General features: G+C 33.9%; 1 protein-coding gene across 2 annotated transcripts in view; it reads right to left on the reverse strand.

Annotated features, from left to right (window-relative positions):
* VPS13B (vacuolar protein sorting 13 homolog B) overlaps window positions 1-27,831 on the reverse strand; it is a 779,806-nt gene that overhangs the window by 707,198 nt on the left and 44,777 nt on the right. For both annotated transcript variants that reach the window (XM_068984062.1, XM_068984063.1), the window contains exons 3-7: window positions 25,126-25,246; window positions 15,512-15,679; window positions 12,187-12,368; window positions 8,757-8,931; window positions 39-307 (exon numbers count right to left, since the gene is read on the reverse strand). In XM_068984062.1, coding sequence (XP_068840163.1) covers window positions 39-307; window positions 8,757-8,931; window positions 12,187-12,368; window positions 15,512-15,679; window positions 25,126-25,246 — 915 coding nt within the window. The remainder of the gene's footprint in view (window positions 1-38; window positions 308-8,756; window positions 8,932-12,186; window positions 12,369-15,511; window positions 15,680-25,125; window positions 25,247-27,831) is intronic.

The following is a 27,831-nucleotide window of genomic DNA, read 5'->3' on the forward strand; positions in this document are numbered from 1 at the left end:
GAGTAAACATTAAAATAAAAAAGAAAAAGAAAACCTACTTTGAAAGTCACAGTTGCCTTTGTACAATAAAATCCTACAGAAACAATAGGATCCTTCAAAGTCTGTGTTTTTTGTTGATGTGTAGTTGATGTAGGATCATTCCCAAGGTAGTCTTCCTCGGCATCATCATAATTCACAATGGCAGGGACAAATGACCAGGCCCATGATACCCATCCCTGTGGCTGGTCGTCCTCTTGCTGTGAATACAGCTCTTGACCTTTGTACTGAGCAGAATACTGCATATCTATTCGTGTTTCATCTTCAGCACCTATTAAAGTAAAGTCGTAGTAAATAAAGAGAATTAAAACAAAAGAACAATTAGGAATTTAAATAATATAAAAATGTTTCTCACACGCGATTCTTTCTACATATAAAGCATGAACAAATTATATACTGGTTATTATTATTTGAAACCAATAATTTAGCATTACCACTTTCAAGTTTCTATGCATTATACTGGATCAATCTCCTTTAATACAGTGTTACACGGTGAGTAGTTTATTATATACTTTTGATAAATTTTGATAAATACAAAGAATAAATTCACTCTTTAGGGCTTCATTCACTAATTTAAACAACAACAACAACATAATACTTACCTCCCAAAAATACAGCTAAGGTGCTAAAAAAATGACTGTTCTCAGAAACATCACAAAAAGCAAAGAAGAGTTCTTGATTTCCTGATACACCCAAAAGAGAAAGAGAATGGCAAGTGTTCCTAGGCAGAATGTACTCCTCTCCCAAAAAAAGGATTATCCCAAGGATGAAAGTAAATGTTATGATGAAATTATTCTTAATATGATATTAAGAAAAATAAAAATCAATGACTTTCTTATTAGTGAATAACAGACACCTAGAGCCAGTCATCCTGGAATGTAAAGTCAAGTGGGCCTTAGGAAGCATCACTACAAACAAAGCTAGTGGATATGATGGAATTCCAGTTGAGCTATTTCAAGTCCTAAAAGATGGTGCTGTGAAACTGTTGCATTCAATATGTCAGCAAATTTGGAAAACTCAGCAGTGGCCACAGGACTAGAAAATATCAGTTTTCATTCCAATCCCAAAGACAGACAAGGCCAAAGAATGTTCAAATTGCCACACAATTGCAGTCATCTCACATGCCAGCAAAGTAATGCTCAAAATTCTCCAAGCCAGGCTCAACAGACGTTAACTGTGAACTTCCAGATGTTCAAGCTGGATTCAGAAAAGGCAGTGGAACCAGAGACAAAACTGCTAACATCCACTGGATCATCAAAAAAAAGAGTCCCAGAAAAACATCCACTTCTGCTTTATTGACTATACCAAAGCCTTTGTGTGGATCACAACAAACTGTGGAAAATTCTTCAAGAGATGTGAACACCAGATCACCTGACCTGCCTCCTGAGAAACCTGTTTGCAAGTCAAGAAGCTGCAGTTAGAACTGGACATGGAACAACAGACTGGTTCCAAATTGGGTGAGGAGGTCATCAAGGCTGTATATTTTCACCCTACTTATTCAACTTATATGCAGAATACATCATGTGAAATGTTGGGCTGGATGAAGCACAAGCTGGAATGAAAACTGTCAAGAAAAATATCAATAACCTCAGATATGCAGATGACACCACCATTATGGCAGAAAGCGAAGAGGAACTAAAGAGGCCCTGGATGAAAGTGAAAGAGGAGAATGGAAAAGTTGGTTTAAAACACAACATTCAAAAAACTAAGATCATGGCATCTGGTCCCATCAATTCATGGCAAATAGATGGGGAAACAGTGGAAACAGTGAGAGATTTTATTTTGGGGGGCTTCAAAATCACTGCAGATAGTGACTGCAGCCATGAAATTAAAACACGCTTGCTCCTTGTAAGAAAAGCTATGACCAATCTAGACAGCATATTAAAAAGCAGAGACATTACTTTGCTGACAGTGGTCCCTGTATTCAGAGCTATGGTTTTTCCACTAGTGATGTATGAATGTGAGAGCTGGACCATAAAGAAGGCCGAAAGCCAAAGTATTGATGCTTTTGAACTGTGGTACTGAAGAAGACCCTTTAGAGTCCCTTGGACTGCAAAGAGATAAACCAGTCCATCCTAAACGAAATCAGTCCTGAATATTCATTGGAAGGACTGATGCTGAAGCTCCAATACTTTGGCCACCTGATGGCCCACTCGTTGGAAAAGACTCTGATGCTGGGAAAGATTGAGGGCAGGAGAAGGGGGCGACAAGGATGAGATGGTTGGATGGCATCACTGACTCAATGGATATGAGTTTGAGCAAGCTCCAAGAGTTGGTGATGGACAGGGAAACCTGGTGCTTTGCTGTAGTCCAGGGGGGTCACAAAGAGTTGGACACACTGAGCAACTGAACTGAATTAGTGAATAACATCTTTCTTATTCTACAGATGAAAAAATCATAGCAAAGAACTTTTATTTGGTTATAAACTGGCAAACTAAGGATTTAAATTCCAACTACTGTAACTTATTCCATCTTTTTAAAGATAAAATCCATCAAGGTCCTTTAACATTATTCTAACAATACAAACAAAAGAGGCAGATTATCATGGAATTTAGGGGAGAAATTATTTTTAAACAAATTCATGGTATAAGCAGCCGCCAGCAGATTCACTCATATCTACTCTTCACTAATAAATCTACAAATACACATACTCAATTAAACATCATCCTCATTCAGACTCACTTCTAGGTTTTCTGGCAAGAAAAACAACTTTTTTAATCCTCATGACAAGAGATTTTTGGAATATCATAGACTTTTAAGTCACAACACATGCCTATAGACCTCTTTCAGCTGGGACAAAACTTGATAAATAATAACTAGAGTACCTAAAATACAGTACCAAGAGACGTTAGTCATTTTACTTCAACATAAAATAGAAAACTTACAAATCCAGAAAATGTTTTATATCATCTTCATATCTTGCTACTTAACCATAAATACCATATAAATTTCTATTAAGGAATAAATAAAGCTTACTATTAACTGTCCCTAATAAGATCTCAAATAGGGCATCATCACTGAATACCATCTTGGTAATAAAACAAAAAGTCAGGCCAACTCAACCCAAGACCAGTCTGGGTCCACAGAGCTGAACTCTGTACCTCTCTTATCAAAACCATTCAACAGAAGGAGTATCCCACTGCTTGCTCTTCTGAAGCAAAAGAAACATCACTCAGAGAATTCTAAGGAATCAGTCACTATAATTCACATTTATTATTAATTAATAATGAGAGGTTTTTTATGAAAGATGCTTTTGAAGTTCCAAATCCTTGCTTACTCCTTTGTCAAAAGAATGAACTAGGGGGAAAAAAAAGAATGAATTAGGACCTGGAGAAGAAAAAAGCATCTCTTTGATCTCTGGTCAGAATTTCTTAAAATATTCTTTGCCTTTGAAACAGTGCATCTTAACATAGGACCCATTGGCAGAATTCAGGAATTTCATAACTTTCAATGAAAAAATATATATTCAGTAGTTAACTAAAATGAAGCATTCTTCTAATTATGAATGCAGGTAACAAATCACAGTTACACCACTAGTACCTTCAACTCTAAAACCTAAAGAAATCATAAATATATCAAATAACAGTGGTGAAGCTATCTCAAAACACTTTACACATGTCAGTACTTTGAAACTATAATAGGTATTAGACTTTCTGCTATACTTCACTGTTCAACATGTTAATACTGAAGCACATATTTAAAAACAACAAAAAGACAAAATACATGAAATAACAGTTTTCAGACACTGGACTTCAGGCAACGAAGGACAGTACGTTCTGAGAGAAGAGAAACAAAGAGAAATGAGTTTGGCCCAGCTTACTGTCTGGAATGAGTTTCTAAGCTACAATAAGAAAGAGGGAATCCAAGTAGAGCTCAGAGTCTCACAGATGAGAAAACAGAGTACTGAGTGTAGGCAGACTAAGGTGTCTAGAGTTTGCAGAACAGAGCACCAAACAAGGGGACCTGCTCAGAGAGAGTGAGCTCCTGAGCCTGCAGAGGGCCCCACTCCAGTTTTCACCTGAGTATTCATCAGTTTCATGTAAGGAAACTAAGGCCTTTAAAAGAACAACCAGAAAGGGGCAAAGAAAATACTCCCCAAGGCTTACAACCGTGAATAGTCTGTGTTCCTACCACCAAGAAAGAGAAAAGCTCTAATTCACAGAAGACCAGGTACAGTACTCAAAGGGGTAATTATCTCAATAATGGAATAAAATTGGGCTTAAGCTAATGGCTGCTAAAGGTTTTAGACTCCATCTAAAAACCTTTAAGGCAAGACAACTGAATTAAATTGCTTCCAAATAACTTAAAATGTTTTCTAGAATACAATAATATCCAACACACAACAAAATAAAATTCACAATGTCTAGCATCCAATTATCAGATGTGCAAAGAAGCAGGAGGATATCACAATGAGGAAAAATAAAAGTTAGTCCACAGAAAAAGACCTGGTAATAACATATTTCATAGCATTAATAAATGAAAACATTAAAACAGCTATCTAAATAAAATGAAATTCAAAAAAGCACATTATTTTTAATAATCCCAACTGAACCTCTAGAGATGAAAAATACAGTATCTGAGATGAAACATAAAGTAGATGGAATTAACAGCAGATTAGCTACAGAAGACTAGTCATCTTGAACAGAAATACAAATTATCAAAAGTGAAACCAAAAAAATGAAAGGAAAAAGAAAAACATTATGAAAAGAACATCAGAGAGCTCCGTGGAACTTCAAGCAGCACAATATATGTGTTATTCAAGTCCCCAAAGGAGGAGAAAGGGGAATTGAAACAGATATTTGAAACAATACCCCCAATTTTTCTAAGTATATCTGAAAACTATAAACTCAAAGATACAAAAACCTTAATGTACTCCAAGCACAAATAACAGGAAGAAAGGACATGAAGACATTAAAATCAAGGTGCTTAAAACTTTCCAAGGAAAGGTTCATTGGCTTTACCAGTGTGTCAAAAGAATCTGTAACATGCACAATAGAAGGTTAAGAATTTCTGCTTTAGACAGCTGGAAGAAAAAACAATTCAGATGTGTTTGGAAGCAAGCAACCTTTTTCTTTACAAAAAAAAAAAAGAGCAAACCTAATCTTCTTAGAACACATAAAGGAATAGTCATAAAATTTTGAAAACTGCATTCAATCAAAATTTAAAACTGCTCAAGAAACACCTATTAGAAAATGAATTAGGCAACTCAGAGACCAGCAAAAAAATATTCCCTAGGGGTATTTGACATGTATTGTCATTCTTGAATTCAAAATATATAAACAACCACCTTTATACATAGCCAACTCACTTCGCTGGACAGCAGAAACTAACGTTAACACTGTAAATCAACTATACTTCAATAAAAAAGATTAAGGGAAAAGTCACCAATCAGTAAGGAAACAAAAAAGTTTTAAAAAAAGGCAAATATTTAACAAATGGCACAAAGTCAGATATACTGTCAAAAATCACACCAAAAAAGTTCAAAATAATTGATCAGGGAAGTGCAAATTAAAACCACAATGAGCAACCACAACATATACATCAGAATGGCAAAAAGTGAAAAAGGACTGACAACAACAAATGTTGCCAAGGATGTGGAGCAACTGGCATACATTGTTGACGGGAATGTGAAGTGAAGTCGCTCAGTTGTGTCTGACTCTTTGCGACCCCATGGACTGTAGCCTACCAGGCTCCTCTGTCCATGATATTTTCCAGGCAAGAGTACTGGAGTGGGTTGCCATTTCCTTCTCCAGGGATCTTCCTGACTCAGGGATCGAACCCAGGTCTCCTGCATTGCAGGCAGACGCTTTACCCTCTGAGCCTCCAGGGATGGGAATGTAAAATGGCACAATTACTTTGGGTGAAAGGCCTGGTAATTTATTTTTTTTTAAAGTATGTATTAATTCTTCTGTTAGGTATTAAACCAAGAAAAAGAATAGCTACATATCTTCAAGAGACTTTCAGAAGAATGTCCATGTCATCTTCACTTGTGATAACCAAAACTGGAAATAACTCAAGCATTCATCAACAGGGTAATGTCTAAATAAACTATGTTACATTCATATGGCACAGTCATTCGATGTACTTAGCAATAAAAAGGAAACAAACACTGATATATATAACAATACAGATGAACCCCTAAATACTATGCTTTTAGAGCAGTGAAAATACTATGAATGATACCATAATGATGGATACATTTGTCCAAACCCACAGAATATACATCAGCAACAGTGAACTTTAACTAAACTACTGACTCTGAGTGATAATGATGTAGGTTCATCAGTTGTGATAAGTACAGGGATGCTGATAATGGGGGAGGTTATGCATGTATGAGAGCAGGGGTATATGGGAAATCTCTGTACCTACCCTTCAATTTTGTTGCAAATCTAAAATTGCTCAAAAAATTAAGTCTTAAAAAGTTTTTAAAAATAAAAAGTAAAAAAAAAAATATATTATGCTTAAGGAAAGAATCCTTTCACAGAAGAATTTATACTGTATGTTTTCTATTTACATGAAATTCCAGAATCAGCAAAAACTAATGCATGGCTTCTTTCTTTTTAGAGATTCGTAACAGGGTTTTCTTGAGTGGAAGGGAGGGTGGGCAGGCAGTTGGAGCAAGGGAAGTGACTGAATGGTGGCATGAGATAACTTTTTGAGATATTAATGACACATATTTTGATGAGTGTACCGTATCACACAGGCATACACATTTCTCAAAACTTCTTAAATAGCATACTTAAATTAACATTTATGCATTTCACCTTATGAATTTAGCCTTTAAAAAAAAGAGAAAGAACTGTCAATAAACATAAACTCTAGATAGGGATATACTGCTGAAATCTAGTGGTGAAGTACACTGATGTCCATAACTTAACCATGAAATGCAGCAAAAACTGGTTGAATTGATGGAGGGAAAGTGGTGTTAGATGAACAGATACATGATAAGCAAATGTGATAAATATTCACTGTAGAATCCAGATGATGAGTAGATCCTACACATCTACTCAACCACACAGTGCCTGTTGATTGTATAATACTTTCAATTTTCCATATACTAATACTTGAAATTTACCATAATAGCATGGTGGAGAAAATGAACTGACCAGCTTCTATATGCTAGGTTTTGTTCTACTAGTTTTTGTTCTACCAGTTCTGTCATATAACCCTAGGAACAGAACTGATGGATAATATAGTAACTCTATGTACAACTTTTTGACAAACCAGATTGTATACCATTCCCACCATCTGTGCTTAAAGGTTCCAATTTTCCCACATGCTGCCAGCACTTATTATGAGTCGTTTTTAATTTTAACTACACTGGTTAGTAGCTATAAAGCACTATCTCATTGTGGTTTTGACTTGTATTACCCTTCATGACTAATGATACTGAGCATATTTTCACATGCTTGTTGGCCACCTCAATATTCTTTCTGGAAACAGCTCTATAAAGGCCTTTTGCCCACTTTTTAATGGGGTTATTTGTTCCCAAGTTTTAAATGCCCTTTAGCTAAAGGCTCTAACTATGGAAGTCAATCATCACCTTTTCCAAATTTTTCCTGAGACTCAGACCAACACAAGTCAAAGCCTACCACTCCTTTCACCATTTTTCTACTTCCAATCTTTAATACCTCTAATATTAGTAAGTCAAACATCTGCCATCCACTTAACTGTTTAAGTGCTTAACTAACTGTTCACATGTCTGTCCACTCCAAGGTACATTAAGATTTTAAATCTGTCTCTGTACTTTCCCACATTTCTTTATCTCTGCATTCTCCTACATTCCCAGCAATAATGTCTTACACACAAATAGGCTTTAGTAAAAGTATAATGAACTGAATAAGTGAAATTAACCCACTAAGTATCTTTCAATGAAGTAATGCTCCAATTAATTAACTAGGTATCCTCCAAAATGTACAGTTAATTAGGTATAATTATAGTTTATTATAGACTATCCTGGTCGCTCAGTAAAGAATCCACCTGCACTGCAGGAGACCTGGGTTCGATCCCTGAGTTAGGAAGAACACTGGGAGGGCATGGCAACCCACTCCAGTATTGTTGCCTGGAGAATCCCCATGGACAGAGGAGCATAGAGGGCTGCAGTCCATGGGGTCACAAAGAGTCGGACACAACTGAGCGTCTAAGCACAGCACACATAGTTAATTATAATTACATATGATAATTAAGTATAAATAACTTAGTTAAAATAACTCAGTGAGACTTTATAGAAAAGTTATCAATACAGCTGCTCCTGAACAACAAGGTGGTTAGGAGTACAAGATGAAAATCCAGGTATAACTTTATAGACAACTCACCATCATATTTACAGTTCTGTATCTGAGGATTCAACCAACCATGGATCATGCAGTTTTACTGAAAAAAATTTGTGTGTAATTGGATCTTGCACAGTTCAAACCCATGTGTTTAAGGGTCAACTGTACTATAACTTACTAGGAAATCTTAAGGTTGGACTATCCTTTTATATAATGTATATTCTGAACACTTATACCTACTAGAAATAGTCAAGTTATTTTTAGCATGTAGAAAAAAGAAAGTGAGAATAATAAGCAAAATGTAGAAAAGAAAAAGATCAGTGTTAAGCAAATCATCCCATCATATTGGAATAATATAAACCATAATCTAATGTTGTAGCTTTTCAAGTTTCACAATGGTGAAAACACTTGTAAGAACAACAGTCATAAAAACTTTGTTGTATTTACCTGTAACATTTCCCAACATATCTTTATTGTGACAAGCAGAATCTTCTGTTTCTCCATCTTTAAAATTTCCTATTTCTCCATAGTAAAGAGCAATCCCAAGTTGCATTATACGGATAAACATAGGCAACTGTTGATCAGTGATAGAAAGTTTCAAACTCTCTACTAAGGTATGAATCTGTATTTTGGAGAAAACAAAAGCATCAACAAAAGTATATTCAAACAGAACACCATTTAAACATAAGTACGGAAATGTTAAGCCTTAAAATGGAGTACCATAGGAAAAAGTGTAATGTCTCAATGTTTCTAATATTTAAGGCAAAATGACAGTTCTAAAATCTTAGAAATTTAAACAAATTTTCCTATGATGATCACTATCTTTAGACAGAAGCAATGTTAATCCCAACTAAGTGGAAATAGAAACATGAGAAGATACAGTCACAATGGATTTCAAGATTACTTTTCCAAAAACCTTTTAATAAAATACCCATCCTATAATATTAAGAGTATAACAGTACTCCAACAAAAACCATAAAGATCTCTGTCACAAATAAGAATAAAGTTTCATAATGTCATTTTTTAAGTCGTTAATCCACCCTTTCCAGCTTTATTAACCAAAAAGAATGCAAACATATCCTAAAAACATACGTTAAGTGAGCAAACTACTGACACTATAACTATCAAAGTATGCATATGGTAAAATAATTTTCAGATATAGAAAACAAAGTGAAAACATGACCAGGAAAATTTCTCAAACAAACTTTAAATAAAAGAATTAAACATGGTATAAAATTTACAACATGAATCAATTATAAGAAGTAAGACTAATTATTATCAATAGGGCACAAAGTCAACAATCAAAGTTCTCCTTATAGAACAATACATCAATAAAATATACAGACAAGCTCAATATAATAATTTCTTGTTGCTACATAAATATGGAATAAAACCAATTAAGCCATAAAGTAAGTCTTTTGGAAGGTTTATTTTAACTAACTGGTATTTGAGTGTCTATGAAACTTGAAAAAGTAATGGCAATCAGCATATCTTTAGGGATAAAGGCACAAAAAAACTGTACTTGAAGGGAAGCAAGTTATACAGGGAGGTATAAAATACCATACTCAAATATGAGTACAAGTTTTAAAAACTGACAAAAACCATACACCAAATAGACTATGAAGAGGTAAGAAAATTGAGAAGGGTTGTGCAGGTGTGCAATGCAAGCCTGCGAAGCTCTTCTGAAATCTGACATTTATCTGCCACATTCTTTTAAATACCATATGGCACCAACAGCACCAGTGATAGCTGTCTTAGCAAAACCAACCTCAATCCTGTATGCACATATGTATGCACTTAAAATCTTATAAACATACATACCTTTAAAATATATATTTTATATATTATACATATAAGTATCTTTAAAATCAATAAAGCTAATCAACAATAGGAAAATTAACAAAGACCCTGAATGAATTTTTCAAAAAAAATAATGGCCACTGAACATATTTTCAAATATCTAAGTTTGCTAATAATCAAAGTTGGCTTTTATAAGTATGATCATATTTAAGGATAGTAGAGTATAATACAGGCATCTCCCTTAATGTTCATGAGCAAATACACTGGTTAAACATTTCTGGAAGCAATTTTGTAGTTCAGATGACAGGCCTTAAAAGTTTAAACCCATTAATAAGATATTTGCAATTACAGAAATCATTCCTAAGGAATCAATCAGAGATGTAGTCAAAGATTTATGTGTAGACTTTCATTCCTCTGAAAAACTGTTAAGAAAAAGTAAATTTTCACTAACGGGAAATATTCAATAACACATCTGTATGCTCTGTATCTCATAGATGATATAATCTCTAAGACATTTATTACTCACAAAAGGTAGAAAATTACAAAAAGTCTACCGAAATACAAATAAATTCAAAAGTCACCTAATGAAACATATATGAGAACCTTAGACAAATAATGAGCATCTCAAACATTTTTGGAAATTCCCTGTCTTTGATATGATCAATGAGTTTAACCATGTCCATTTAATACTTATTTCCTAGGACTAAGCGCTGAAACAATGATGGCTTTAACTCAAAACACCAAATCTTATATCACAGTACTATTAATAAAAAACTGAAAATTTAATTTCAGTTAAGCATAAATGGTACCACTCTCCTCTAATTTACCCACATCCTAAAATGTACAATTAAATCTGTATTAAAGATCAATAAAAAAATTTTTATATGGTAAGGTGTCCCCATATCCATTACTTGCTTTCAAAATATATCTTGAATTTACTCTTAACATTCCCCAACTTCACTGGTAGAGTCAAGGTCAAAGAAGGAATGTTTAAGTCCATTTTCCTGGGATAGGGATACAATTAGAATGGAATCAACACTATTCCATGCTTATATTTGTCTAAGAAGCTAATTCAAAAACAGAAGGAAAGAGTAACATAATTTAAAGAAAACAATGTGTCCTGTACAAAGTGTAAGGAAAAAAATATACTCAAGAGTGAGCACTACCAAAGAAAAGTAGGTGGAATTCATGTATAAACACAAAGCTACATAAAATGACATGTCTTATGTTTTAAAAGCACAATGTAAAAATAATAAATAAGTTAAATAACCACGCCAAAACAAGCACAGTGGTCAATACCAGTGTTCAGACTTAGGATTGGCTTTTTCATTACAATACAAAAGCTTATAATTCAATAATAAAAATTTATTCCATGTGAAAACTTAGTTAACAAGATCACAAGTCACTATGTGAATTCTTTTTCAAAGACCGATAAATGGATAAGAGATATAGAATATTTTTATGCAATAAAACAACACAAAATTTACACTTAGAGAATAACTATATACACTAAAAATATTTGCCAATACCTGGAGAACAAATTTTCACGTGGATCAAAAGATATTACTGAAACATTCACATATTCTTAAGATTTTAACCACATTTTGAAACCACAGACAGCTAAAATTCCCTAAACCAATAAACTAATAGATATGCAAATTCAGTCTTATAAAGTTATGTAAGGAAAACAAGGGTCAGAAACTATTATTATCAAATGAAAAATTTGTAAGAATTGAAATAAAGACTAATATTCAGTCCACCATGGGCATAAATACACTTTTTGATATGATCTCCTCTATCTAATTGAAGAGAAAAACACTAACAATCAGCTGGAAAAATTAAAATGGAATCTAAGTCACAGGGTAAAAAAGTTGTCCCCAAAATAGCTCTATTAGAACACTAAATTAAAAAAAGTTACAATACATAATAAATAACATAAAAGTTATAAATGAAACTTTTTTACATTATATATTTGAGGTTAATTTCCTCATTGCTTTTTAACAATGATTAGTATGTATAACAATCAATAAACAAAGTAGAAACATGCAACTTGATTGCTAGAAAAAGAAACACCTACTTTTATAACAGATGGCATCTTAGAATTTAGGTTATCATATGTAAAATGCAGGCGAGTTCTGAAGGAACACTTGTACAATAAAGGATCCTGGTAGAATTCTATTTTACCACTGGCATTTCGTTTATCAAGACAAACTGTACAGTCAGAAAAATTGATAACCTTTCTCAACACCAGATCAGTTGCTAAAAGAAAAAAGAAGAGAAAAACATTTTAAGTAAAAAGTAAACTTAGAAGGAAAAAAAAGGCAATTCTTTATTAGCACAACAGTAATAAAAATAATAATAGCAGAAATAAGATTAATAAAGCATTTAATATAGGACTGTCAGCACCTATGAACAGAACTTCACATTTAACGTATCACTGAAAGCTTCCAACAATATTATGAAATAGGCACAATAATCCCCATTTAATGTATGAAGAATCAAATAGAAGCCAAAGAAATGAAGCAGCTGTCCCCAATTTGCTGGACTCTCAACTACAAATTTAAGACAAAGTTTATAAAAATTTTTCTACATTTCACTATCTGCAATGGAATATTAAACAACAACAAAATTCTTGAAAAACTACATTATAAAAACATTTGAGTAATAGTCGCTTATTTAACATTTATTTCTCCACTGAAAAACTTGCTGCTGTTCTCAAAGCTTGCACTCTTCAATATGGTAGCCACCATCAATACAGTGTTATTTAAATTTACCTATGAATTAATTAAAATTATATGGAAATAAAATTTCAGGTCCTTGACTGCATTAGCCACACTGCATGTACTCAAAAGCCACATACAGTTAGTGGCTAGGGTACTGGACAGTATAAAGTAAAACATTTCCATCATCACAGAAAATTCTACTGGCCAACATGTTTTTAAATAATGACTAATGAAGAAATTACCAAATTACCAGTTATAAAGTTTGTTTTCAACGGAATAAAAATGGAAACAATTGCTGGTAAAGTATCAAACTAGAGAACAAAACCTGTAGAAAATTTATTCCTAACTAACAATAATTCCTCGGTAAATATCAGGCCCAAATCTACCTAGTCAGTGATTTTAAGTTGGCAACTATCCATACACTATGGCCATGGCAATCTTCAAAACAATAAACTATACTTTAGTCCATTCTATTAATGAGAACATCCTGGCAACCTCTAATTAATTCAGCATTCAATTTTGTTTTCTTCTTTTGGATTTAGGTTTTTAAGATGCATAAAGAATATGTACATGTATGAAAATAGTAAGGTTTTATTAAGGAAATAAATTTTTTACCTGAAAACAATACAAACTTACCACATTATTTCATATTATACAGTATTACTATTATATACATGTACACAAATTAAAGAAATTATCAAAATAGGAAAGAAATTATCATAAGAAGAAATGAAAGAAACCCTCTAGATGCTTTCTTCCCTCTCTTTATAATAATCATTATTCACTGAGTATTTGCTATTAGACACTACACTAAATCTTTTGCAGTCATTCTCTCTTATAATATTTATATGGCTCTGTTTAAAAGCTGTGGAATGAAGGCACAATAAGGGTAAATAATTTGTCTTGTCAGACAGTTTATAAAGAGCAGAGCTATAATTCAAACTCTGAAAACCTTACTCCAGAGCACATGTTCTTCTCCATAACACTATAAAAATCACTTTATGCTAAAGTAATCATATTTCAAGGATATTCTAGAAAACGTTTTTGTGAAAGTGAAAAGGATTAAGTTTTGAAAAATACTTTCCTAAACACTAATAAGAACGATCTTAAAAACATACAAAATGAATTCTACTTCTGGTATTTTTAGATAATGTGCTACAATCCAACCTATAAAATGAGGGTAATAATTATGCTCACCTAATAAGCACTGTAGAAAAAGACTCTGCATTAGTTTCAAAAGGTGAACATTTGCATATCCTCCTAACAAACCCACTCCTAAGTTCTATGTATGTCCTAAAGAAATGCTTACATGCATGTATAATGTTTTCAAGATTCATTCATGTTTTACCATATATGAAGACTTCATTCTTTCTTAACTGTTTTGTTTTAATCCTTTAACTTCTGAAGTAGATACTGCTTCCCCCTTTAGAGGCACTGACAATATCTCAGAAACAAGCTTGGGTTTTTGCATATGCCCTTATTTATGCCTTACAACAGAGCTGCAATATCAGGATTATTTTTCATTTTTAAAATGTGAAGGCCAAACCTTAAAGAACACATAAAACAACTGTATTTCAGTTCTTCTACTTCCTATTTGTATGCCTTAACAAGGCAAGTTAGGAAACCTTGAGATTCAATTTCACTTTGCTTTCATGTAACTAGGACTTAAATAAATGAATATACAACCAACAAATGAGAAAGGATATCACTTTATGGAATTGTAATGAGAATCTGAGAAAATGAATTTAAATAAGAACAGCAACTCACTTTCTGAGCACTTACTATGTACCAAATACTTTTATGCTATGGTATGTACTTGAGGAAAATAAGAAACCACAAAGTAACTCACACAAGATCATACATCTCTATGAAGTTGGGAGAGTCAAGATTCAAACTCAGGTAGTCTAACTTTAGTGCCAGCACCTTTAGCAATTATGTACAATGGCAAATCATAGATAAAAGGCTTTCACAACAGTCTCCTTACTATATTTTCCAAAAATATCCACTCCCTACACTATCAGAACGTGTATCTAAAAGTGTTGTGACTTATTTAACTATTATGTCTTCTAGCAAAACAGCAGCACTTTTTTCACAGCTGTATTTTCAAGGTTTCACAGCATGCCTACCTTCCATGTTGAAAATATATAAGTATATTTGGTAGTTATTAAAAATATATTATTATTAAATAGTTCTTTTAATATAAGCAGAAGGAAAATGCAGCACATAATGAAGGAGGCTTTGTGATTATCCAAAAACCCCAAATATGCTCTGCAGTATACAAATCTAAAACATACATCAGATACACAGTTTTGCCGTTACTGAACTATGTAAAAGCAACACATTCCCTTTCCTCTTTCAAAAACATTCAAAATTTTAACTATTATTTAATTTTTATTCCTTCAACACACACTACTATAAAATACGACTAACATTTGAAACAAGCATGAGATAAGAATAAAAATTAGGACTATTAGAAAACAAGTCAGATTTCGTAATCTGAAGGTCTAATAATCTCCTATAATTGTATGCCAAATTTAATATATGTGCATTTTTTTCAGGATGAAGATATAAAGCTTTCAGTAGACTTAGCAAAGAGCCTGGTGGCCCAAAAAAGGTTTAGAATACAAGATAAATGTTTCAACAGAAGGAAAAGCTTTAATAATCTTGACGTTTACTCACCAGAAATATCCATGAATGCACGATCCCACAATTCACCTACTGTATAGCATTCTGCGGATGTGATGTTGACTGAAAGGACAATATCATCTTCAACATATTTTAGTATCAGATTATTTATAACAATATTTACATTATTTACAACTCGTCTGATCAGACTCTGTACATAGCCTATAAAATAAGGGAAAAAAGATTCCAATTAGATGTTAAATCAATAATTATTCTTAAAATGTTACTGAACTTAATGTACATGAACGATGAGTATCATTCTGCATCTTTTACAAAGATGAAACCAACATTCAGATAGGGAAATAGGCTTGCCAAAGAGTTAATAAGTACCAGATCCTTCTCAACAAACACCCCTGCAAAGAAGTTCTGTATCATGAAGTTTCACGTACTAGAGAAATCATAGAAGCCACACCTTTTTAACAACATAATACTAGATTTCATTCAAAGGCCATGTAATCTACAAGTACTTTGATTTCTGCCCATTTTATAAACATTTTCTCGAAACAATGTTACTGTATACTGATTATACAATATATAAGAAAAGCTTCTTTAAGGTTATTTTTTCAGCTACCATCTTCTCCTCCTACTTTTAAATAGCTATTAAAATACTCAAAAATTAGGGCTCGAGAAAGGAAGATAAAAGAAACATGACCATCACAATGAATTTGACTCAGTTCAGTTCAGTCGCTCAGTTGTGTCCGACTCTTTGCAACCCCATGAATCGCAGCACATCAGGCCTCTCTGTCCATCACCACCTCCCGGAGTTCACTCAGACTCACGTCGATCGAGTCAGTGACACCATCCAGCCATCTCATGAATCTGACTACTTCTACTTAATATTGTATAATAGTGAAACGGGAAAGGGAGAATATGACTGAGGAAGAAAATACAGAAAGTACTAAAAGAGAGGGAAAGAACACAAAGATGAAGACAAAAGAGAAAAGTAGGGGAAGAAAGAGAACAGATAAAAGCATAACAGGAATTCATAATATCAAAAGTTTTTCACACAATAAGCATATACAGATATATTACTGAATTTAATAGAAAATATAAATAAAACTAAGCATGCTTCACTCGTGTCCGACTCTGTGTGACCCCTTAGATGGCAGCTCACCAGGCTCCCCCGTCCCTGGGATTCTCCAGGCAAGAACACTGGAGTGGGTTGCCATTTCCTTCTCCAATGCATGAAAGTGAAAAGTGAAAGTGAAGTTGCTCAGTCGTGTCCGACTCTTAGCGACCCCATGGACTGGAGCCTACCAGACTCCTCCGTCCATGGGATTTTGCAGGCAAGAGTACTGGAGTGGGGTGCCATTGCCTTCATAAATAGCATTTAAAAAGACAGGAGAAAAAGATTAAAAACTATTCAAATGTATTTTCCACTATAAAATCTATATAAAAATAATTTAAAATTTAGCTATATAATTAAATAACTATCTGCTTATATTCTTTAAACCACAAGTTTACTGGACAAAACAGAATCAACTTCTGTCAGCAGCTGACATTGTTAACACCTACACTGAAGTCTGCTCCAAGAAAAGTTATTTAAAGTTATTCAACCATAACATGCTTGCAAAAACCAATTCCTTCACTCACTCCCAATGGATACAAATAGGAAAGAAATGTACAATGACTAAATTCAAGTTTTTCTCATACTAGCAGCTTTTGAAGTGCCAATTATCATATGCTATAAAATTAACACACAAAATATCAGTAAGATTAAGGTTTCAGATATTATTGTACCAGGGAAGATAGATTCTAAAATGATATATAAATTAAGCTTCAAAAATAAATTTTAAGTATCAAAATGCTCACCCTTAAAAAGTATATTTCCCTCATGCTATCACTATTCAACACAGATGTTAAAAATAAACAGCTTCTGAGAAGTCAAGAAGCATGACTAATACTGATTTTCCTATTTCTGAAAACCTGTCATGAATAAAAAATTCTTAAAAACCACTTAAGAGTTCATGAGTTTTGATTGTGGGGGGAGGAAGAAAAAGGGGGGCAGTGACTCTCAGAAAACATATAATGCAAAATAATAACAGAAACATAATACTATAAATGTATTGTAACTGATAGAAAAACTGATAGATTTTTCACATACATTTCAATACCTTCTCTCAGTTTCCCATTATACAAGCTGAGATGAATAGGCCAATTCACCACAGTAAAATAACCAAGTATTTAAAAAGAGGGCTTCCCTGATTGCTTAGATGGTATAAAACCCACCTGCAATGGTGGAGACCCAGGTTCGATCTCTGGGTCAGGAAGATCCTCTGAAGAAGGGAATGGCTACTACCCACTCCAGTATTCTTGCCTGGAAAATTCCATGAACAGAGGAGCCTGGTGGGCTACAGTCTATGGGGTCACAATAGAGTCGGACACAATTTAGTGACTATAAACAAAAAAGCTTGTTTTACAAACCCGCTTTACAAACAGACAGTATTTGCCTTAACATGGTCACTAGGAAACCAACTTGCTCAGAAACAGAAATTCCATGGTTGATGACTTGGTTACAGTACCTAAAAACTTCCTGATCAAGTTTTTGGTATAAAATTTAGCTGGGGTTACTGAAGCATCATATAGGCAAAGTGAAGTCGCTCAGTCATGTCCAACTCTTTGCGACCCCATGGATTGTAGCCTACCAGGCTCCTCCCTCCATGGGATTCTCCAGGCAAGAGTACTGGAGTGGGTTGCCACTTCCTTCTCCAGGGGATCTTCCCGACCTAGGGATCGAACCTGGGTCTCCCGCATTCCAGGCAGACGCTTTAACCTCTGAGCCACCAGGGAAGCCATCGTATAAGCAACTTATGCTCAAATAATTAAAGGAAAAGTAAGTTCTCTATAATGTTCTTGCCTTTTTTGGAAGGCTGAAATTATTTCAAAATAAAACTTTTTTTAGAAGGTTAAGACTAAGAATTCCTATTGGTAATACAGAAGAGAAGTTCAGTAATTTTTTTTAATCTATCAGCTTTGGTAACTAAAAGATAACTTAGGGCAGCTACTGTAGGAGCTAAGGAAACTAGCAATGAGTTGAAGATACTTATCAGTATTATTATTTAAGATAGTCACAGAAGTTATAAAAAACTAAATTAGGGTACAAAAGAGAAATCAGTGTAAGTACTGACAAGAAGAACACAAAATTATCATTACACGAAGATGACTGTTTTTTATACAGAAAATCCAAAAGATATAACTGAAAAATACTGAATATCAATCAGCTAACAAAATGCAAAAGTTAGCTTTTCTACATCACAAAAGGACAGGAGAATAACATGGTAAAGAAATCGATAATTCCACTTAGAAATAAAAAATAAATAGCATTTTCCATCTATAAAAGATTCAAAGAAATACAACAGTAAAACACAGCATTGGACCAAAAATGTGCTTGGAAGAAAAAACTGTTACATTTTTCACAGGGAATAATTTGGTCATACATGTCAAAACCTTAAAATTATTCACAAATTTTGATGCTATAGACTAAACAGAGGTATGTGCAAAGATTTACATGCCAGTATGTTTGCCAGAGAATTTTACAAAACTGAAAATATAAAATAACCCAAAAAACTAACAAAAAGGGATTGATTAAACAAACTGTGGGACATGGTAAAATACATGCTAATGATTAAAATAACAATGAGAAAAAGGGAACTTCCCAGGTGATCCAGTGGCTGGCACTCTGTGTTCCCAATGCAGGAGACAGGGTTCAGTCCCTGGTCTGGGAACTAGATCCTGCATGTCACAACTAAGACCCGGTGCAGCTAAATTTTTTTGTTTAATGTGAAAAAATTAACGTCCTTGAAACATGTTCCTAACATTAAAAAATGCAAATTACAAAAGAAAATGTATAAGTGTATGTGTATATGCATGCACACACACACAGAAAAAATGACTTCAAAAGGTTGTACATCAAAATGTTAACAGGTTCCAGTTCTAAGTAACATACAAGTAAGCATATTCCATTCTTTCTCACTGAAATAGCCACAAAACCTAGAAAGAAAGTATGGAGCAGTTATTTCAGGACACTGAAAAGTAAACAACTAGCATGAGAGGGGAAATAGAAAAATGAAAATCAGAGCTTACAAAGAAAAAACAAATAATAAAACTGTAGCAATCAATTCAAACATATCAGTAGTTATTCTAATTTAATTGTATTGTGGCCAGAGAGGATGGTCTTTATGATAATGAATCTCTGAAATTTTTCAGGACCTTTTTAACCAAGTCTTTTTCAGTGTCTATAGATACCAAACGTGTATATCAAAAAAATGTACACTGTCTTATCTGCTGGGAACAGAGTTTTATGTTTCTATAAAATAATCCTGTCAATTTTGGTATTTAAAGATCCAGTTTGGGGATTTTTTTTTTTTTGCGGTGGGGGGGTGGGCAGGGGGGTCTGCTTGATCTACCACATTTCAAAGGTAGGTTGTTAAGGACATGAAAAGTCATCATATATTATTTGGAGAACTGTACGTTTTAATATAACTCAGCATCTGGCCATCACTGTTTTTGCATTAAGTTTTATTTTGGCTGATTTTATTTTTGGATAGTACTGGTCTACTATGCCATTTCCCATCCTTTCACTGTCAGTCTTTCTTACCTCTCCATTTTACCTTTGTGTGTCAGAGGACACACATACCTGGACAAAATTGCTCCTTCCTTTTAATATCCCAAAAGCATTAATTGCATTTCCTTACTTCTTTACTCTGGTTTTGTAGTTAGTAGTCTTACAATATCTCCTATACAGAGCCATTAATTCTGAGGGCAAAGATAGCCTTCAACTAGTTGCTTCAGCATATAGCATACAGATTTAGGGAACTGAACAGCCTGCCTCCACTAAACAATATTTTGAAATTCAGTGTAGTCAGAATGAAGTAAAAACTCTCCAGTTATCACTTTTTTCTGTTGTGAACAAAACATAAATGTTAGCTATCATAAAGGTTATTGACAAAAATCATAATGTCCTTTTCAGTATATTAAAGAGAAAGAACACCTGTATGGCAGAAATGGCTAGCTACCCATCAATATTTGCGCTCCCCCTTTCAGAATACAGAACTGTTACTGAGATATGACTCTAAGACATACATAACATCAATAAAAATAATTTTCCTCAATGAAATTTGAGAAGAATATACATCACTTTCAACCTGGGGGTAGCAAGAAGTGGACAGGTCTCCTCCAGAGCATCCTCTTGAAAAAGCTGAAAACAGTACAATTCAAAACCTAGGTAGGGCACAGCAGAGCCTCTGGATAAAGGGAGTCTGGGCTTCTGATACACTGACTTTAACTGGTACATAAAGAAAACATAACATTTTTGTCATGCTAATCCCCTGAAATTTATGTTAATGTGTCCTCCAGTTAACATTAATTTCACTTACACAATTAGTCACTTCTTTTAAGTTTTCCCTGAAAATGTTAATAAAAAAATGTTACAATAATATAGGCATAAAAATAGAAAATGTAAAATAAGCTATGCATTTCTTTTTCATTTACAACAAGGTATTCTATTCTTAAATGTTCCAGAAAGGCACAGTGATGAGAGTTTAAACTGCTGAGCTTCTGCAAGTAGTTAAGAAATGATTGTGCTCTCTTCTAGAATAACAGACTGCCGTTTGGGGTTCAAGCTCTTGAATAGTTGATACATTACAAATATCCTTAAATTATTTGATATACTCTCCAGCTATTATTAAACTCCCTACAAGAGATTATTTTTCAGAAAACCAAGCCCTAACCAGCCTAAGGTGACAAGCATTAAGCCAGCAAACACAGACACACAACACAGCTTCCATTTCATATTCAGTATTTTCTGCAGAAGACAAAACCTTGATTAAATGACTACTAATTTAACAAGGTATACCTCACGTATACCACAGGTGTGTGCATGCTCAGTCACTAAATCATGTCCAACTCTGCGACCCCATGGTCATGTCCGACTCTGTGACCCCATGGACTGCAACCCGCTAGGCTCCTCTGTCCATGGGATCTTCCAGGCAAGAATACTAGAGTGAGTTGCCATTTCCTCCTCTAAAGGATCTTCCTGATCCGGGGATTAAACCCACTTCTCCTGTATTAGCAGGCAGATTCTTTACCACTGAGCCACCTGCAGGTATTACAAATTATAATAAGGTATTTGTCATCTATATCTAATAAATATCTAAGTTGCCATTTTCTCATCCATAAAACAAAAGCTAGACCAGAGGCTTAGCTAGGGCCTATAAATAGACTTCAGTGAGTATGTGAATATCCTAAAGTGACATGCAAATTTTAAATGTGCATACATGGGTCTATAACTATTTCAGAAGATTTTCAAAGGTCCACATCCCAAAAAAGATAGCTAGCTAAACCAGAAACGTCTGAAGTAGCTTCTCCTTCTACATTTCAAGGACACTATGACCCTGATTATCACAGTCTGAAAACTCTGTGATTTTGTGCAGTTGAGTTTTTGTGCAATGCAATAAATACATAAATGGCTATTAAGAATCAGACATTGCATTAGATCAGGGGCTGACCAAATGAGGCCATGCCATGTTTTTATAAAGTTTTATTGGAACACAGTCACTAACATTAGTTTATTTAGTTTATGACTGATTTCACCAGTACATCAGAAAAGTAGAATAGCTGTAACAGAAAATATATGGCTTGCAAAGCTTAAAATATTTAGTAACTGGGTCTTCACAGAAAATATCTGCTAACCTCCATGACAGATGATGAATATCAAAGACATCTACGTCACTTCAGACCCAGTGGGTATGATTTTTAATTTCTCTATACCCTAAATATTTCTATCAAACCCTGTACATGTATACATACATATAGATATATATTCTGAGTAAAAAGGTAAGGAGAAAAGAAGAGACAATTATATGACAAAAGAAAACGGATCTATGCACTGGAACACAAAATTTATCTGAGCTTCTTGATCAAATAAGTAGGAAAAATATTCAATCAGAAAAAACACATCAGTTAATTAAGAAGCTCTGAATAAATTAAAGGACAATACCCTTAAAGCCGTTTTAGAGAAAATGTAGAGGCAGCGCATGAAAGGCTGGCTTCTTACAATGACCTTCAACAAAGCCAAAGGCTGTACACTTTAGAAAGCATAGGACTACAGAATCAATTAGAAGTGATCCCATTTCTAAGCTAGATAAAGTGCAGAGACTACTGAGGAAAGCATGAATGAAGAAAGAAAGAAATAAAACATCCTTAAACTTTCCCTCTAAATAGGAACTGTCAATATATCTTACTGAGTATCTTAGGCCCACAACTCAACTTGTTATTTTTAGCAGTTATTGAAGTTTCTGGCCTATATATTAACTGAAAGTAAATGTGAATGGTTCAAATCAGGCAGATTCAAACTCTTTTGACCTCTCTCCCAGCAAGAAATATTACATCATAACCCAGAATAAGCACACATATGTGTAAGTCTCTTGAAATAGGATTAACCTTTACTACATGCCACACACACTGAGGTTTTCTCGTCTATGCTATGTATTTTTTAAATGCTTTCCATGACCCACTAAACTGCTTTCACAATACACTCACCGGTCAGGATGCATAATCTGAAAAAGACTATTCCAGATAACAAGATCAGAAATTGCAAAGAAAATGAGATATCGACTTGCTGTTCCTTGCCTATTGGAGAGGTGCCCATCCTTCACGATACAAAACAATTATTGGCAACACCGAAACTTTTCTCAAAAAGGCAACTCTGAATCTATATAAATGTTTGAATTCCAAAATTATAACCACAGATGCTGGAAGAATATCTTTGCCCAAGAAATTTTGAGAACAGGAATTCATTTCTACCATGAAAGAACTTTAATGTAATTTCCAGGCAGGATAATATTACAGAAATGAGTCCACAAATAACCATGAGTTAATCTTTAAATAAAATGATTTACCATTATCCAACCGGATTCTCAAATTATCCCTTTTCTTTCCTTTGGCAATATTAAGTTTAGCTGCTCTGCCTCCCAGTAACTGCCCAACAAGTTCAGTTACTTCCTAAAGCAACTCCTTTAACTGTGATTTATGTCAGCATGAAAAAGGGCTGAGTCCTCCTAGTAGGTAAGGCAGAAAAGCACATTAACCCAAAAGCTACCCCAAGTAGTTCAGTAGAAAACAGCTCTGTTTTCTGACACTAAAAATAGGACATTTTATGCTACCTCTGTTTTTATGTTTTATACTTCTAAAAATAGATCAGTTCTCATCCTAAGTATCAGTGTAAATTCCAACACAGACTCTTAAGAATCATTAAAAGTATGGGACCTGTTTCAAGAACATGTAAGTTAGCCCACAGAAGATTTTTATCAGTGAAATCAACAACTGACAAAAGCTTTAAATTTTTCTTAAACAAGTTCTTTCCTAAAAGAAAAAAAATGTCATGAGACTCAACAGTTAAACCTAAAACTGATTCTTTCCCAGGATACTGATGGAGAGAGTTCTATACAATGAGTTGGCTTCAGAAGTTTTACAGGGATATGTAGTCAGAAATTTGGAGGGACATAGGGGTTGCTCATTTAACAAATAAGAATAAGCTATAGCTTAATTTAATTTACAGTTTAATTAAATTCAACAGGGATTTCTCCCAAGGAGTTAATAATTAAGTTAAAAATTTATCAAGTGCTGTAAACATCACACTACTCTAAGAAGAATTAGAAACATTCAGAATTAAAATAACTTCTTTTAGCACTTTCTCCAGCCATAGCAATTAATCTATTTATTCTAAAGCCAGAGGGAATAGTGAGACCTGTTAGGTAAAGTTCCTAAGAACACAAAGCATCAGTAATAACATCACAATAACACTAGTTAAATACGCTCAATTCAAATGTAATTTAGAACCTACATTTGAGACAGTAGGGCTATGAAATGATGCAACTAATGCCAACCTCTTACAAGTAAAGTAGATGGTGCCAGAAGACGGTCAAAAAATAACTAGTTTGAATCCAGCAGAAAGCTTACAAAGCTTTGGGGCAGAAAACAAGTATATACCAATGTCAGCTATACCTCAAAAAAAAAAAAAAAAGTAACTGATAAATGAAAGAGAAGTGACTGACAACTGCTAACTGTAAAAAGGCAGCAATGCACCTTGGCCACAGAGCCATCATGGAACAATCACTGCTTTGGGGGTTTTTTCCCTTCATTAAATATTTATCAAGAAACTGTTATTTGAAAGCCACTACTCTTCCAGATAAATAAAAATTTCAGGAACTAAAAAGAGAGATGGTCTGCCAGTTACAAAACTCTGTGATTCTGTTCGTGAATTTTACCGTTTCCAGAAACTGAGATCAACTTAGTGTCATTCCTTTGTTTATCAAGAAGCAAGAGGAATGAAGAGACTATAAGTATTACTCAGAGGCAAATCACTGCTTGGAGAGGATGTAAGAAAGAAACTTAAGGAATAATCTCGAGCAAACGAGCACCAAACCTTGAATGATTCCAAAGCTCTCACAAATGTCTTTCAATCTGTTCTGACGTTATGCAGCAAATGTACATATACTTTAAATACTTTACGACAGTAAAAAATACGGAAAATATATATCCTACCAAGGGCTACAACAATGATCAATGACAATCAAAATTTTGGTTTTATCAATCCCCTTAGAAGTTACCTGGTGGCAAATCAGGATCTGTGGGAGCGGCCTGCTGAATCCTTCGGGGTTTTGCTGATGTTTTTGTGTTCTCAGTAGTACTACGGTTGGTAGAATTAGAACCACAGCTTTCATGGTCATCCTATTTTTATTTGGAAGAAAGAAAAGCAAAGTATCAATCACCATTCAAAAATTTTAGAAAGTTTTCTTGAATGTATGTAGGTTACTAAAATTGATGTTAGACTCTTCCAGCTTTATATTTTTAGCTATAAAAACCTATGTAACCAAAATTTTTGTACTTTGCACTCTTAAACAGCATTTTTTAAACAAGCAGTAGTTTAAAATTAGAAACTGTTTCTTTAGTTGATATCAAAACAAACCACTTGATAATGTCAAATATGGCTTTAGCAAAAGAATACAATTCAATTGAAGCCTTTAAACATTTTCCATTTGAAAATCTGAAATAAAAGGAACGGGTTTTAATTTTCATGTATTTGTTTATATATAAAAACCCTCACTATTTTGTGAGTTGAGAATCCAAGCTGTCTTCTTAATCACATTTTTTTTTATTAGTAATTTTGTTTGTTTTAGTTTCTAAGTTGTATCCAACTCTTAGGGATCCACTATGGATTTCCCAGGCAAGAATACCTGAACAGGTTGCTCTTCTCCAGGAGATCTTCTGGACCCAGGGATAGAATCCAGTCTCTTGCATTGCAGGCAGATTCTTTTCCACTGAGCCACAGGGGAAACCCATCTTTTTTTCTTGGTAATAATTTATTGTTTGTTTTTTTGAAGTCTATTTCTTAAAGCTCTTTTTTTAACTGAAGGATAATTCCTTTACAGTATTGCATTGGTTTTTACCAACATCACTATGAATCAGCCAGCCCACCTTTAAGGATTAAAATTAATCATCTTTAGAATTCTTGGCACCCATTTAACAATGTTCACTGAATTATTATTATTCAGATTAGATATGAGGTTTAACTAGTTTCTAATACGGATAACATAAAAACTTCAAAATACACATATTTTTGAAATTTACACAACACGAATGAGTACTCTTTTCCTGACTTGATTCAACATTTATAAAATGTTTTTATGTGTTAATTGCTAGATTTACAAAAGCAACTGTCCTCAAAGATTTCAGAATCTATTTAAAACATATAAAACCAGTCTACAAGAGTACTTTTTTGTTTATTTAAGTACTAGGAACACAAAGAGTCATTCTATTTGGAAGAACCAGAGAGATCAGGTCACTAAAACTGAGTGAATGTTTCAGGTTAACATTAGAGGACTTCCCTGGTGGCTCAGACGGTAAAGCGTCTGTCTGCAATGCAGGAGACCTGGGTTCGATCCCTGGGTCAGGAAGATCTGCTGGAGAAGGAAATGGCAATCCACTCCAGTGCTATTGCCTGGAAAATCCCATGGACAGAGGAGCCTGATAGGTTACAGTCCATGTGGTCACAAAGAGTCAGACACGACTGAGCGACTTCTCTTCACTTCACTAGAGGTTAAATAGGGGGAAAAACTATAAATAGCACATACAAAGAATAGTGATCAGTCAAAAGGAAAAAAAAAAGCCACAACAGACAACATTTAAGATGGGAGAACAATACCAAAAGCTAAAGGTCTAGTTCAATAAAAACGCAGTCATGTAAAGAACTATACAGATGTTCTCAACCTTCATTCTATTTGACAGTCAAGATTTGGTAACTAGGAGGAGGGTGCCAATAATCAAAAAAAAAAAAAAAAAAAAGGTTTGGTAATCCAGTATAGGGAGTGGGAGAGGTAAAAGAGCAGATCAAAGGGTGAATAACAAGTTAAGATGGAAAAAATAAGCATAGATTGCTCTTTCAAAAAAAACAGGTATTACGAGGAGGAAATAGATGGGGTAGTAATATGAAATAAAAGCATCTGACATCACCTTATTCCTTTGGGGAGGTTAAACTAGCACAGGAGGTTAAACTAGCACATTCTGCTTGAGAGATGCATATGAGGAAACAGAGATCAAACACCTCTCCAACACAAAGGGAAACTGAGGGTGTACTATGCATCATTTAACTCATTAATCAACAATAAAACTATTTCATAATGCTTAAAAGAATGGTCATGAATTTAGTTTTTCTCTTATATATTTGAAGAGAAAATTTCAAGAACTAAAAGAAGGTTAACTACTAAATTTACCATTCTAATAGGATACTAGAGGCAGTAAGAACAATGATAGGCCCTCCTTTAGGATACAAAAAATGTTCTTCACTACAACCACTAACAGGATTATGTAATAATAAAAATGAATCTTTTACAATATGGCATGACTTCAGATGCTAGTCATACATTAGTAAAAGAAAAAATGTCTGTCTGAAACTTTGTTACAAGGAAAAAGTTCAAAGATTTGCTATAATAAACAATGAAGGAAATTTCTGCATGAACTTATATTCATTTTAAATTAATGCAAAACAAACTTCACAGCATTTCATTCCACGAAACAACTTCACTATTCAATCTTTATAATGACATCTTCTGTTATTTTGGGGAATGTTATAGTCTCTAAATACTAAAAGACTACTACTGTGAATAAAACCTCACTGTAATTACTTTTAGTTCAACTTAGATCCTTAAAAATGTCTGTAGTCATACACTTCTGCACAATGTTAACATTAAAAGCACACTATTAATTTTTGAAACATATGGTTGTCTCAAAAGCCCAGAAGTAAAACATATTCATTA

This window comes from Capricornis sumatraensis, chromosome 11, assembly GCF_032405125.1.
Source record: "Capricornis sumatraensis isolate serow.1 chromosome 11, serow.2, whole genome shotgun sequence".
In the NCBI taxonomy this organism is placed as follows: domain Eukaryota; kingdom Metazoa; phylum Chordata; class Mammalia; order Artiodactyla; family Bovidae; genus Capricornis; species Capricornis sumatraensis.